Raw genomic sequence first — 13,324 nt, 5'->3', positions numbered from 1 at the left:
TTGATCAAAATTTCTCCCTAATATTTTTCCCTTTGGATATATATGGAGAAAGAGACACAAAGAGACGGGCAGACATCATAACATCAAAGCAACTGTGTACCGAGTAAAGCACACATTACTATATCTCAGGACCTGGGTTCAAGTCCCTGGTGCCCACCTACAGGGAGATGTTCACCAGAATCTTTCTCTTTTTAAGTTTTTGAAAGATATTTTATTTATTTTTATTTTATGGATAGATACAGAGAGAAGTTGAGAGGAGTGGGGAAGATAGGGAGAGAAACACCTATAACACTGTTTCACTGCTTGTGACACTTTTGCCCTACAATTGAAGAGTAGGATCTTGAATTGGAACATAGTAGCTTGTGTTCTCAACCAGGTGCACCACTGCCCAGCCCCACAAGTTGCTATTTTAAGTAGTGCAGCAATGCATATAAAATTTCATACTGGGAGTCCAGCGGTATCGCAGCAGGTTAAGCACACGTGGCCCAAAACGCAAGGACCTGAGTAAGGATCCTGGTTCCAGCCTCCAGCTCGCCGCCTACAGGGAAGTCGCTTCACAGGCTGTGAAGCAGGTCTGCAGGTGTCTTGTCTTTCTCTCCCCATCTCTGTCTTCCCCTCCTCTCTCCGTTTCTCTCTGTCCTAACAACGACGACATCAATAACAACAATAATAACTACAACAACAATAAAAAAGGGCAACAAAAGGGAAAATAAATATAAAAAATTAATTTTAAAAAGTTCATACTAAGAAAAAAGCCAAATAATAAAGAAATAGCTGAATTGGTAGAGCTAAGGACTTTCATGCCTGTAATACCGGTATGATTTCCAGAGCTGCATGCATCAAAGTGCTCCATTTCTTTCTCTTTCTCTCTATCTCTATCAGGTGGCGCAAAGTGCAAAAGCCAGAGTAAGGATCCCAGTTCAAGTCCCGGGTTCCCCACCTGCAGGGGAGTCATTTCACAGGCGGTGAAGCAGGTCTACAGGTGCCTTTCTCTCCCCCTCTCTGTCTTCCCCTCCTCTATCCATTTCTCTCTGTCCTATCCAACAACAACGACATCAATAACAAATAACTACAACAATAAAACAACAAGGGCAACAAAAGGGAATAAATAAATATTTAAAATAAAATAAAATAAAATAAACCCTTTAAAAAAAAGGGCCAGGGGTACACATGACTGAATTCATTATGCTCAAAGACCATGGTTCAAGTTCCTGATCCTCATTTGCTGAGGGAAAGGTTTCAGGAGTAGGAAAGCAATATTGCAGGTGTCTCTCTGTCTCTTTTCTTCTCTATCTCTCTTTCCTTCTCAATTTCTCTCTGTCCTGTCAAATAAAGATAATAAATATTAAACATAAAATAAAATTGTCGTAAAACTACATGTTCTGACGAGGAGACGGAGAGAGAGAGAGCTTGAGAGAGCAAGCCAAAGCAATATTCCTGTAGCACAATGCTGGCGGAGGGTTGAACAAGGAACCTGAGGTATACAGAAGTAACATGTAGACAGTTTAACTATCTCCCTAGTCATTCATTACACTTTTTTAAGATATAACTACCCTGTGATCTAACATATGTTACTATATGTTCAAATTTGTCATTGTGTTAATCCCACCTCTGGTCTGCCACAAGCTGGGAAAATAGCAGCTGGTATGGTGTTTTGTCATATTGTGTTTTATTTTATTATTCCTTGTAATATAAACCACAAGGTAAAGTAAATAAATTTTCTATGTGATTTTCATTTTTTCCCCAAATTTTTATAACTTTTTGTGCTTAGTAGAATATACAGAAAAAAATTTTTTAGTCTTAGTCATTTAAAAAAAAAAGTATCAACACATTTCAAGGGTATGATAACATTGTTTGCAAACTCTTGTTGTTCATTTAAAAAGTCTTGAGAGAATTGCTAATGACAATAATTAAAATGTGTTGATTGGCTATTTACCAGTGTCCATTGCACTTTGTTTATGGTTTGACACTTCGAAGCTGCAGCAGCAGGCCCATAGTCCAAAGAGACAAGTGAAAGGAGCACCTCTCTCACTGTGCTCTCATTTGCCAGACTTCTGAGTAAATAGAGACCAGAGGGCATCATTAACACATTTGTGCTTATGCTTTTGTTATAATAAGAAATATTAATAATTTCACACTACAAGTCATTGGGGGAAGTAGCAGTACTTAATCTAGATAGGGAAATATTTATTACAAAACTTTCTTTACAGAACCAAATGTTTAGGGAATTCTCAGACTCTTAAGCAAAAGCAAAGTGTTGACATGAGAGAAAAAAAAATACTTTAACTGACGCAAGAGAAGCAAAACCATGACTTCTACCTCAGCTTTCATTTTTATTTGATGAAAATATGTTTTAAAAGTTAGCATCATGAGAAAAGAAAACAGAGTCACCAATATTTAATGTATATGTAAATTACATATATCAAATGAATTAAATGTTTCTGTCAAAAGAGGGTATAGCATAGAATAAAGTCATTTCTTGTAGCAGGAAATACATATATTTTGCTTGTGTTTGTTGCTTCTGTCATCTGTCTCCACTATATTATGATTATAGGTACTTTTTTAAAATTTCTGCAATAATTAAAAGTGGTCAGATCTCTCCTTGATATGTTGCAAATACTATGTGACCTTGTTATCAAAAGCATCTTTCTTGTTACAAAAGGCCCTAACAGCATAGACTACTGGATTGGGGATTCATTAAAAAAAAGAAAAACAGTTTTTATACATGGGGTCAAACTTTGGTTTTTCAAATGAAACCATTAAAAATCTTATTTCTATTATTACAATATTTTAAATTCTTTTTAAAATTCTTTTTATTTATTTATTTGATAGAGAAATTGAGAGGGAGTCGGGTGATAGCGCAGCGTGTTAAGCGCACATCAAGTGCAAGGACCAGAGTAAGGATCCCGGTTCAAACCCCCCCACTCACTACCTGCAGGGGAGTCACTTCATAAGCGGTGAAGCAGGTCTGCAGGTGTCTTTCTCTCCCCCCTCTGTCTTCCCCTCCTCTCTCCATTTCTCTCTGTCCTATCTAACAACGACGACATCAACAACAACAATAGTAACTATAACAACAATAAAAAAGCAAGGGCAACAAAAGGGAAAATAAATAAATATAAAAAAATTTAAAAAGAAAGACAGAGAAATTGAGAGGGAGGAGACAGAGGGAGGAGAGACAGACACCTGCAGCCCTGTTTCATCACTCATGAAGCTTTCCCCCTGCAGGTGGGGACCAGAGGTTTAAACCCGGGACCTTGCACTCTAACATGTGCACTAAAGACACTGGGTTGGGGGCGGGGAGAATAGAGCTCCAAAAAGGATGACAGAGGACCTAGTGGGGGTTGTATTGTTATATGGAAAACTGGGAAATGTTATGTATGTACAAACTATTGTATTTACTGTCAAATGTAAAACATTAATTGCCAATAAAGAAATTTTTAAAAAGTTGTTATGGTTGTGGTCTCTCTCTATCACTATCTCTCAATCTCTCTCAGTCAAGGTGGGATTCAATATGTGAGTAAATTGTTCTCACACTCCGACTCCTTCCTTCCTTCCTTCTCTCTCTCTCCTTCTTGCTCTCAGCCCATAAAAAAGGAAAAAAAACAATTTTATCAGACTGGTTAATAATAAATAGTTCTGTTGCATATATTTATCAATACTATATATGTATATATAAATATGCAGCATTCTGTACAGATATATTTGATATAATTTTTTTTTTACCAGAGCATTTTCACTTCTACATATAATGATGCCAGGGGGCTCAGCAGCGGTGGCAGATCCAATTACACACATAGAGTACATATAATGATGCCAGGGACTGAGCCTGGGACCTCTCAGTCTCAGGCATGAAAGTCTGAGTTACTTTCCTAGATTTTAATTAAAAAAAAATTTTAGAGGGAGAGAGAGAGGAGAGAGCAAAAAAAATTAAATAAAAATGTACTCTATAGCAAATACTGACATATCAGAAGACTAATAATGCAGATATATGTCATCAAGTTCACTTCTTTCTGTACAGAACTGGGAATAAACTTCTGCTATTGCTTTGCTTGCTTGTAGTTGTGGTATGTATTAGGAAGGAAAATTATATAAACATGCACAAGCTTTAAAAAAAACTGATGGGGGGCGGGTGGTGGAGGGTGGTTTCATAAGTGGTGAAGCAGGGCTGCAGGTGTCTGTCTATCTCTCACCCTCTCTATCTCCCCATGCCCTCTCAATTTCTGGCTGTCTCTATCCAATAAATAAATAAAGATAATAGTAAAAATAATTTAAAACCTGACAGGGACTGAAAGATTACTTATGCAGTAAAGTATGTGCCTAGCCATATGAAGTGTGAGTCCTAGTACTATATGAGAGTGTCATAGATATCACTGTGGGGAACACTATAAATAGTAAAGCAACACTGTGTTCGTCTCTCTCTCTCTATCTATCATTTCTATTTCTACCTCTCCCTCTAAAAGATAAATACCCTATGTAATATTTGCCTATTTCAACTTCTCTGTATAAACTATCTTAGCATAGTCTAAGCAAACACCAACATAGAAAATCCCAATAAAATAATAATACATAATGCTAATAAGTGGTCTGGGAGGTGGCACAGTAGATAAAGCACTTTATTCTCATGCATGAGGTCCTGAATTCAATCCCTGGCAGCACATGTATCAGAGTGACATCTGGCTCTTTCTCTCTCCTCCTATCTTTCTCATGAATAAATAAATATATTCTTTTAAAAAAGCATACTAATAGTATTTATTGTCTTCATTGTGTAGAGTAATAAACTAATGTTTAGTGACGTTTAAGTAGATATGTTGAAACAATAGCTAATGAATATTGGAGTCAGATATTATTTATTGAAATAATGTTTTACACATTTCTTTATAACTTAGGGGTGTTCATTTTGGAGTCCTTTAAAATATGTTAGCACACCTCACTCACCACCAAAATACTAACCTCTTTCCACCACAGGTCTTTGGGCCCCATTCTCACTCCTTGGTGACTAACCTTAGATGTACAACCATAGAATAAGGATTTGTTTATATTTGACATTGCCAGTTCCCTTTTATTCTTTTGTTTGTTTGTTTTCAAGATTTTAAGATTTCACCACCAAAGTTCTGTCCCTCTACCATCCACTGACAACCACCATAATTCTCACAAAGTATTAGAGAAAGTTTGCAATTTGGCTACTTTTGTATAAGTTGATGTTGCACACATAACTATATTGCACCAGTGATGAAAACCATCTTGTAGTCTTCCACTTCCATACTTACTTCAATATACATAATCACCTCAAGTTCCATTTTGTCCAATAGGACACAGTATCATCTTTACTAACTGCAGAGACATATTCCATTGACTAGAGAAATCAATTTCAAAATGGAATATTAAGGCAGTATTTGATTGTGGAAAGCCAGATACCAGAACAGTGCCGTCATCACTGATGAAATTGAACACCATCTTCATTATTCTAGTCTTCTGAGTCTCTCTGAGCCAGTGTTTTCAGAGAAAAAAACCTTTCAGAGAGGATGCAAATGGTGGAGAAAGGTAGCTGGAGAGTTCATTTAAAATATTCATATGAGGGAATTTGGGCAATAGCGCAGCAGGTTAAGCACAGGTGGTACCAAGCCAAAGGACCAGCAAAGGATCCCAGTTCGAGCCCCTGGCTCCCCATCTGCAGGGGAGTCGCTTCACAGGCAGTGAAGCAGGTCGGCAGGTGTCTGTCTTTCTCTCTTGCTCTCTGTCTTCCCCTCCTCTCTCCATTTCTGTCTTATCCAACAACAACGATGTCAATAACAATAACAATAATAACTTCAACGATAAAACAACAAGGGCCACAAAAGGGAATGAACAAATAAATATTTTGAAAAAAATTTATATGAGAAAGAGACATAGTATATTGCACCAAAGGACTTTGGGGTGAGGGGGCAGTATACAGGTGCCGGAAAATGATGACAGAGGAATACCTAGGTGGGGGGTTAGAGTGTTATGTGGAAAAATGAGACATGTTACACATGTACCAACTACTGTATTTTACTGTCAACTGTAAACCATTAATTCCCCAATAAAAATAATAAATAAATAATAAATGATTTGAATAAAGTTAAAAATAAATAGGAATTTTAAAAATAGATGTAAGGCTTGTGTCTCACAAAACTGTGATATGAGTTGAATTGGGATCCTACAAGTAGCACAGTGGATTTGGTGTTCAGCTCTCAAGCCTGAGGTTCAGAGTTCGATCCCTAATCACAAATGCCAAAGTGATGCTCTGCTTTACTACCAGCCCCATAAATAAAAAAAATAAATAAATCTTAAGAGGAGGTATAAGGTGGTTGGTTGCCTGGCAGAGTGCACTCACTACCATGCACAAGGACAGGGAGTGGTTCAAGCCACTGTCCTCATCAACAGTGAGGAAGCTTTACACACTGTAAAGCAGCACTGCAGCCCCCCCCCATGTATTTCCCCCTCCCTCTCAAATTCTCTGTCCTATTAAATAAAAAATATATATTTTGTAATCTGGGAGGTGGCACAATGGATAAAGCACTGGATTTTCAAACATGAGGTCCTGAGTTCAATCCCTGGCAGCACATGTACCAGAATGATGTCTGGCTTTTTCTCTCTCTCCTTCTAGCTTTCTCATAAATAAATAAATAAAATACTAAGTAAAAATATTTTTAAATGTTAAAAAAAGAAATGACTCTTATCACAATTATCAATAATGCCTTAGAAATGTTTGCTGATGAAATATAGCATGGAAGGGATCAAAAGGGAAAGAGAGAAAAAGAGAAACCTGAAGCACTGCTTCACTGCTAGTAAAACTTCCCCCTCTACACGTGGGGAGCAGAGTTTTGAACCTGGGGTCTCAAGTATAGTAACAAGTTCTCTCTACTAGTTGCACCACTGTTCAGCTCCTAAAATTGATCTCAAGCCATGAATGTAAGTTAGTATTATTGAATGAATCTAAATCCGTAGTGCTAATCAACAAACACAAATTAAATGAAATTAATATCAAAAAATAGTAAATTACATAATCTAACTAAGAATCTTTGTGCTGCTCCTAATTAGAGAATGTTATTCAAAATTTTTTTATTATCCTATTTATATATAGGATAGAGACAGCCAGAAATTGAGAGAGCTAGTGGTTAGAAAGGAAGAGAGACGAGAGATACACCTGCAATACTGCTTCACCACTTACAAAGCTTTCCCTCTGCAGGTGGGGACCAGGGCCTCAAACCTAGTTCCTTGCACATTGTAACATATGCACCCAAGCAGGTGCACCACTACCCGACCCCACAAGTGAATTGTTTAACTTTGTATAACTTATATTTTCAATTCTACTATCCCAGGCATGATCTTGAGATATGTTGAAATCCTTTAAGATATTTCCATCAATTTCAATAGAAGGCAACAGGCAAAAAAAATATTTTAATGTATAGTATCTTAAAAATAAGAAAATGACTAAAAATATATTTATACACCAACACAATACAACAATACAGTCAGAAAAAAATTGTTTCTACTAACTGCAAACAATCTACATGATAGTTTCTTTGGCAAGCCACCTACTTTACCATATACACTATTCAGGTTCCATCCTGGGCACCACCTCACTGGGAGAAGCTTCAGTGTTGTTGTCTCTTACCTTATCTCTTCCTGTCTCTTTTTATCAAAACAAGTATCCCAGAGCAGGAATTATTATAGATATAGATGTAGATGAGCTATAGATAGAATAACATAGTTCTTTCAGGAAATTAACTATTAGTGATACTGTTACTTTTATTTTGTTTCTCTATATGATATTTAATTTGCACTTTATCTTCGTCAAATTTCCTATAGGAATCAGAAAAGTCTTCTTGGAAATGACTCAGAGGTCCAACAACAGGTAAATGGCTAAGAAAGATACATATATATATATATATATACAATGAAATACTCTGCTAACAAAAGTGATGAATGCTTTTCCTTTGCTTCATCTAGGATGGAAATTGAGGGCATTATGTTAAGTGAGATAATTCAAAAATAGAAGGACAAATACCAGTTGATCTCATTAACACGTAGAACTTAAGAAACATGCTAGAAAAGAAAAACACAAAGCAAACCTTGGACTGCGCAGGGTATATTACACCAAAGCCAAAGATGCTGGGGTAGAGAAGACGAAGAAGAGTCATGGGATTATGATGTCAATAACAACACTGGAATCCACTACCCACCCCCAATATAATGGAGGAAAAAACATAAAATCAATAGATAAAAGATAAAAATCAAGATATAAAGGAATTGGGTTGGTATTAATAGTAATAGTAAGGGTTGGTATTAATAGTAAAATGCATATGAGCGATTATTTAATAATAACATTTAATGTGTACTTTTAGTTGATGCTACAAGATATATATATTCAAGCAAATAGGTAACAGTCATATTTATTTTCATCCCCAAAAATAGACTTGCGGTTTTTATCCACTGAATTTTCCTGCTCTACTGAGGAAGTTACCACAATCAGTTTCAAGTCATGTCTTTGGAAAGGAATGAAAAGTTCTTTAAAATGTAGACCCCAAAGTCTTGAACTGGATATGTTTCAATAGTAATAAGAAGAGTGGCAAAGACTGTATCTACTATGCCTCAAGTAGGAAGCAAAGTATAAACATCTTATCTCACTGTACATTCTTTGACTAAAATAATTGCTAAAGGAACCATATATTTACTTGGGGCACGTGGTTGATGTTGGAGAATTTACAGATAGGGTGGCCAACGGTTAGTAAAACAGTAAAATGCAACATTTCTATGGATTTGAGTCTAAAAATAATTTCAATCTAGATGAATCCTTTTGGAAAATTTTACCAAGTAGAATCATCTTCAGTGCTCTTCTGAACCATGGGTAGAAAAATGCATAAACCATTGGATTAAAAGTAGAGTTTAAGTAACCAAACCAGATCAGTGTATCATTCAAGGCTGGTGGAATGGTATAATCCAGGAAAGGATCCATGACTGTGCAGACAAAAAAAGGACACCAGCATATCAGGAAAACCCCCATCACAATCCCTAGAGTCTTTGCAGCTTTCCTTTCTCTTCTTCGTGAGATTCCATTTGTCTCTTCTAAGCTAATGTGAAATTGGCTTGTATCGTCAATTAATCGTGCATGTCCTTTAGCTATGAAATATATTCTATAGTAGATACACACCATAACAGATGCTGGTATATAGAAAGAGGTCATGAAAGCCAATACCCCAGATGTTTTGCTAAAGAAAAGTGAACAACTCCCTTTGCAGTGAATGTGTTTGTAATACATCTCTTCAGATCCTTTGAAGTTCAATTCCAGAAATATCATTCCAAATGCGAAGAGAGCAGGGACACTCCAACTAACAAAGATCATCATAAAAATCACCGACCTTTTGATCTTGACCTTGTATCTCAGTGGATCACATACTGCATAGTAACGGTCAATGGAAATGAAGGACAAGTGGAAAATGGAGGCTGAGCTCAACATGATGTCAATGCTGGTGTGAATTTTACAGAAGACTTCACCATAGTGCCAGCAATGCTCAACAGATCTCACCATGCTATAAGGCATTACCAGACACCCCAGCATGAAGTCCACAATGGCCATTGAATGGATGAGCCAGTTAGTTGGAGTATGAAGTTGCTTGAAGTGTGATATGGAAATAATCACAATCAAATTTCCAACAAGTGTGGTAAGAATTATGAGTATCATCAAACTATACAAGGAAATGCGAACACCATTTGACCAGCTATTTTTCACACAAGAAATATTAATTATATTGTGGCATAAGGACGTCATTCCCGAAGGCTATTTCAATTTTTTTGTTTCTTTATGTGTTAAGGAATCTTTCTCTAAAATCCATAATCAAGCCAGAGTTCTTTCTCCCTTTATTTCCATATGGCTATCCCAGTAATCTGTGAGGGAAGAAAAAAAAAATAGTAAAACGTTGGCAGTTTTACTCCTTTCAGTTCTGAAGTAGTTATGTACTACTGCTTGCCAAAAGTTTATTTTGGAAGCAATTTTTATTTTAAAGTTTAGCTCTATAGTTCAGTTCAATAAAATATTTTAATATCTACTTGATACTAGATGCTGCAATATGTATTTACATATCCGAACGATTATTTTTGAAATATGTAAAATTTCTAGTTTTTTAGGTAAGTAAATCAAATGATAATTTTTTTTCATAGCTATCATCTATGGAAATAGTGTTGGACTGGGGAGGATGGCAAAATTATTATGCAAAAGATTTTCATGTTCGAGTTTGCAAGTTCCCAGATTTAATCCCCAGCATCGCCTTAAGCCGGAGTTGAGCAGTGCTCCGGTAAAAATAAGTAAATAAAGAAATATAATTATAAAATGAATTGGATAAATTAAGTAGCTTTCCTCAAAAGGGAATCTAAAAGAACAACTTTATTTTCTTTTTTATTAATATTTTATTTATTTATTATTATAATTGGATAGAGACAGAGAGAAATTGAGAGGGGAGGGGGAGATAGAGAGGGAGAGACAGAGAGACACCTGCAGCACTGCTTCACCACTTGCAAAGCTTTCCCCCTGCAGGTGGGGACCAGGGGCTTGAACCTATGTTCTTCTACACTGTGATGTGTGCACTTAACCAGGTGTGCCACCTCCTGGCCCCACACTCTATATTCTAAAGGACAGATATAAAATGTCAAAAAGTTTATCATTTAAATACGTTATTTAAAAAAATAAAATATCTACGGGAGTCGGGCTGTAGCGCAGCGGGTTAAGCGCAGGTGGCGCAAAGCACAAGGACCGGCATAAGGATCCCGGTACGAACCCCGGCTCCCCACCTGCAGGGGAGTCTCTTCACAGGCGGTGAAGCAGGTCTGCAGGTGTCTATCTTTCTCTCCCCCTCTGTCTTCCCCTCCTCTCTCCATTTCTCTCTGTCCTATCCAACAACGACGACAACAATAATAACTACAACAATAAAACAACAAGGGCAACAAAAGGGAATAAATAAATGAAATAAAATATAAAAAATAAATAAATAAATAAAATATTTACATCCAACTTTAAAAGCACTCATAATTTCTGTTTATTATTTACCATTTTGACACCTAAAATATTGACATTATATGATACAGAATGTTTTATTAGCCTTATCTTACTGACAAGTAGTAGTAAAACCCTTAGTATTGACAAAAGTTTTTGAGTTTTTTTATTTTGTTTTCATAAATTCAATTTTGCTTTATTTTAGGAAAAATTAAAGAGGAAAATGTTATCAAGGACATTAATCTTTGAACTTTAATATATGAATACATCATGTTTAAAATAATAAGACCTACTAGTGAAATGTGCTATCGTGGACCTCATTATTAAAGATCACCTCAAGCTTTAATAAATTTGTTCTTTTTTATTATTATTCACTTCATATGAGTTAAGCAGAGTTTCACATGAGAGAAGTCAGGTCACTGAGGAGCAAGCACTCCTTCACTCTACCTGATGAGCTATCCTTCCAATCAGTAAGAATTTCAAACATGCTAAACAAAGTACAGGTGTGTGGCAAGAAGTGAGGTGGCGCAGAGAAATGCACACAGAAAAGAGGACAAGGAATATGAGTTTTTGCGTGGACCATGGATATGTCAGCAGAATATTTTTCTAAAGCTCTGAAATCCACTGCAAATCTTGTTCATGGAATCCCAATTTACAAAAGACAAATATGGGAGGTGGGGCTGTGCTGTACTGGGTTAAGTGCATATAGTACTAAGCACAAGGACCGGCTGCAAGGATGTCGGTTTGAACCCTTGCCTTCCCACCTGCAAAGGGGAAGATTCACAAGCAGCAAAGCAGGTTTGCAGGTGTCTATCTTTCTCTCCCCTACTCTTATCTCTCCCTCCTCTCTCAATTTCTTTGTCCTATCCAATAAAATGGAAAAACACAAATGACCACTGGGGGCAGTGGATTCATAGTACAGGCACCAAGCCCGGTGATAACCCTGAAGGTAAAAATAAAATAAAATAGAAAAAATAAAATAATAAATAAAATTGAAAAGAATTAATACCATCAACTATGTTTTCCCTGTATACTTCATTGTAAAACCCATGAGGCTCCACAGAAACCAGACTGAAAATATCCATCTTTTTTAAATGTATGATTTGATTCTACAATTCTCAGCTAAATTCTAGAATGTACAACAGAGAAAGAAAGAAGAAGAAGAAGAAGAAGAAGAAGAAGAAGAAGAAGAAGAAGAAGACGGAGAAGGACAAGAAGAAGGACAAGAAGAAGGAGAAAGAAGAGGAGGGGAGGAGACAGTAACTTTCTGGCAACGAATGAACAAATTCTTACAATATTCAAAAATGCTGCAAAAAATCAGTAAGTCTTAGACTTCCAGAAGTTAGGCATTTTTTTCATATCTTCACGTTCACTTGGTTTGGTAGGTTACATACATTAAGAACACATAGGAGTCTGAATTTATACAAAATTATAATTCATGGAATAAAATATTTATATACAAAATATATATTTTAATAAATTAAAAGGATATCTCTTCTAAATCCTTTCTGCTTGCTTTTTCCAGGAGGAAACATTCATTGCAAATGAATCTGAAAGATTTATTTCAATATATAGCCAGGTCCACTCCATAACTAATAAAGAGCAAAACTAATATTTTGGCTATTCTAACTAAAAAAAATGAGTTTAGCATTTTACTAAAACAATAATAAATTTTTTACGATGAAATTTAGTGTGCATTTATCTAAACTCTCTCAAGTTGTAAATCATCTTAGACATTTTTTCTGTTTTTTTCTCTTTCAATTTATTTTTTTTCTTTATTTGGGGATTAATGTTTTACAGTCAACAGTAAATACAATAGTTCATACATACACAACATTTCTCAGTTTTCCACATAAAAATATAACACCCACTAGATCCTCTGTCATCTTTTTTCCAAGACCTGTCCTCTCCCCCTCACCCACCCCAGAGTCTTTTACTTTGGTGCAATACACCAACTCCAGTCCAGGTTCTGCTTAGTGTTTTCCCTTCTGATCTTGTTTTTCACCTTCTGTCTGTGAGTGAGACCATACATTAAGACATTTTTTCTTACTACCTATTTTTTTCTTTCTTTTACCTGTGATACTAACCTCCTAAAGGAATAAAGCGATGTATTTTTAAATCCTTGTTTGGAAGTGCTTGGTAATTAATTACTAAAAGTCAAGAACTTTGGTGGTGAGTGTTATGTGGAACTATACCTCTGTAATCTTACAGTCTTGTAAAACTTTATTAAATAATTAATAATATATTTTTTAAATTGCTATTTAATGTCATGTTGAGTAAGACTGGTCAGTAGAAATGAGGTTCCAAGAACAGAAG

General features: G+C 36.0%; 2 protein-coding genes across 3 annotated transcripts in view; both read right to left on the bottom strand.

Moving 5' to 3' along the window:
• Positions 1–7,403: 7,403 nt before the first annotated feature.
• Positions 7,404–9,790, bottom strand: LOC103124652 (trace amine-associated receptor 1). Its single transcript, XM_007535381.2, has one exon. The coding sequence runs from the start codon at positions 9,788–9,790 to the stop codon at positions 8,774–8,776; it is 1,017 nt and encodes a 338-aa protein (XP_007535443.2). The 3' UTR covers positions 7,404–8,773.
• Positions 9,770–13,324, bottom strand: part of VNN1 (vanin 1) — a 47,404-nt gene continuing 43,849 nt past the window's right edge. The window contains exon 9 of one of the 2 annotated variants that reach the window (XM_060190435.1): positions 9,770–9,906. In XM_060190435.1, coding sequence (XP_060046418.1) covers positions 9,894–9,906 — 13 coding nt within the window. In that variant the 3' untranslated portion in view covers positions 9,770–9,893. The remainder of the gene's footprint in view (positions 9,907–13,324) is intronic. The other variant, XM_060190434.1, reaches the window with a different exon arrangement.

Source organism: Erinaceus europaeus, chromosome 4, assembly GCF_950295315.1.
Source record: "Erinaceus europaeus chromosome 4, mEriEur2.1, whole genome shotgun sequence".
NCBI lineage: Eukaryota > Metazoa > Chordata > Mammalia > Eulipotyphla > Erinaceidae > Erinaceus > Erinaceus europaeus.
Note: the sequence above shows the minus strand (reverse complement) of the source record. Positions and strands in the feature narration are given on the sequence as shown.

Coding starts and splice junctions, on each gene's coding strand:
- LOC103124652 (XM_007535381.2), bottom strand. CDS start 9,790: ATGACGTCCTTATGCCACAATATAATTAATATTTCTTGTGTGAAAAAT.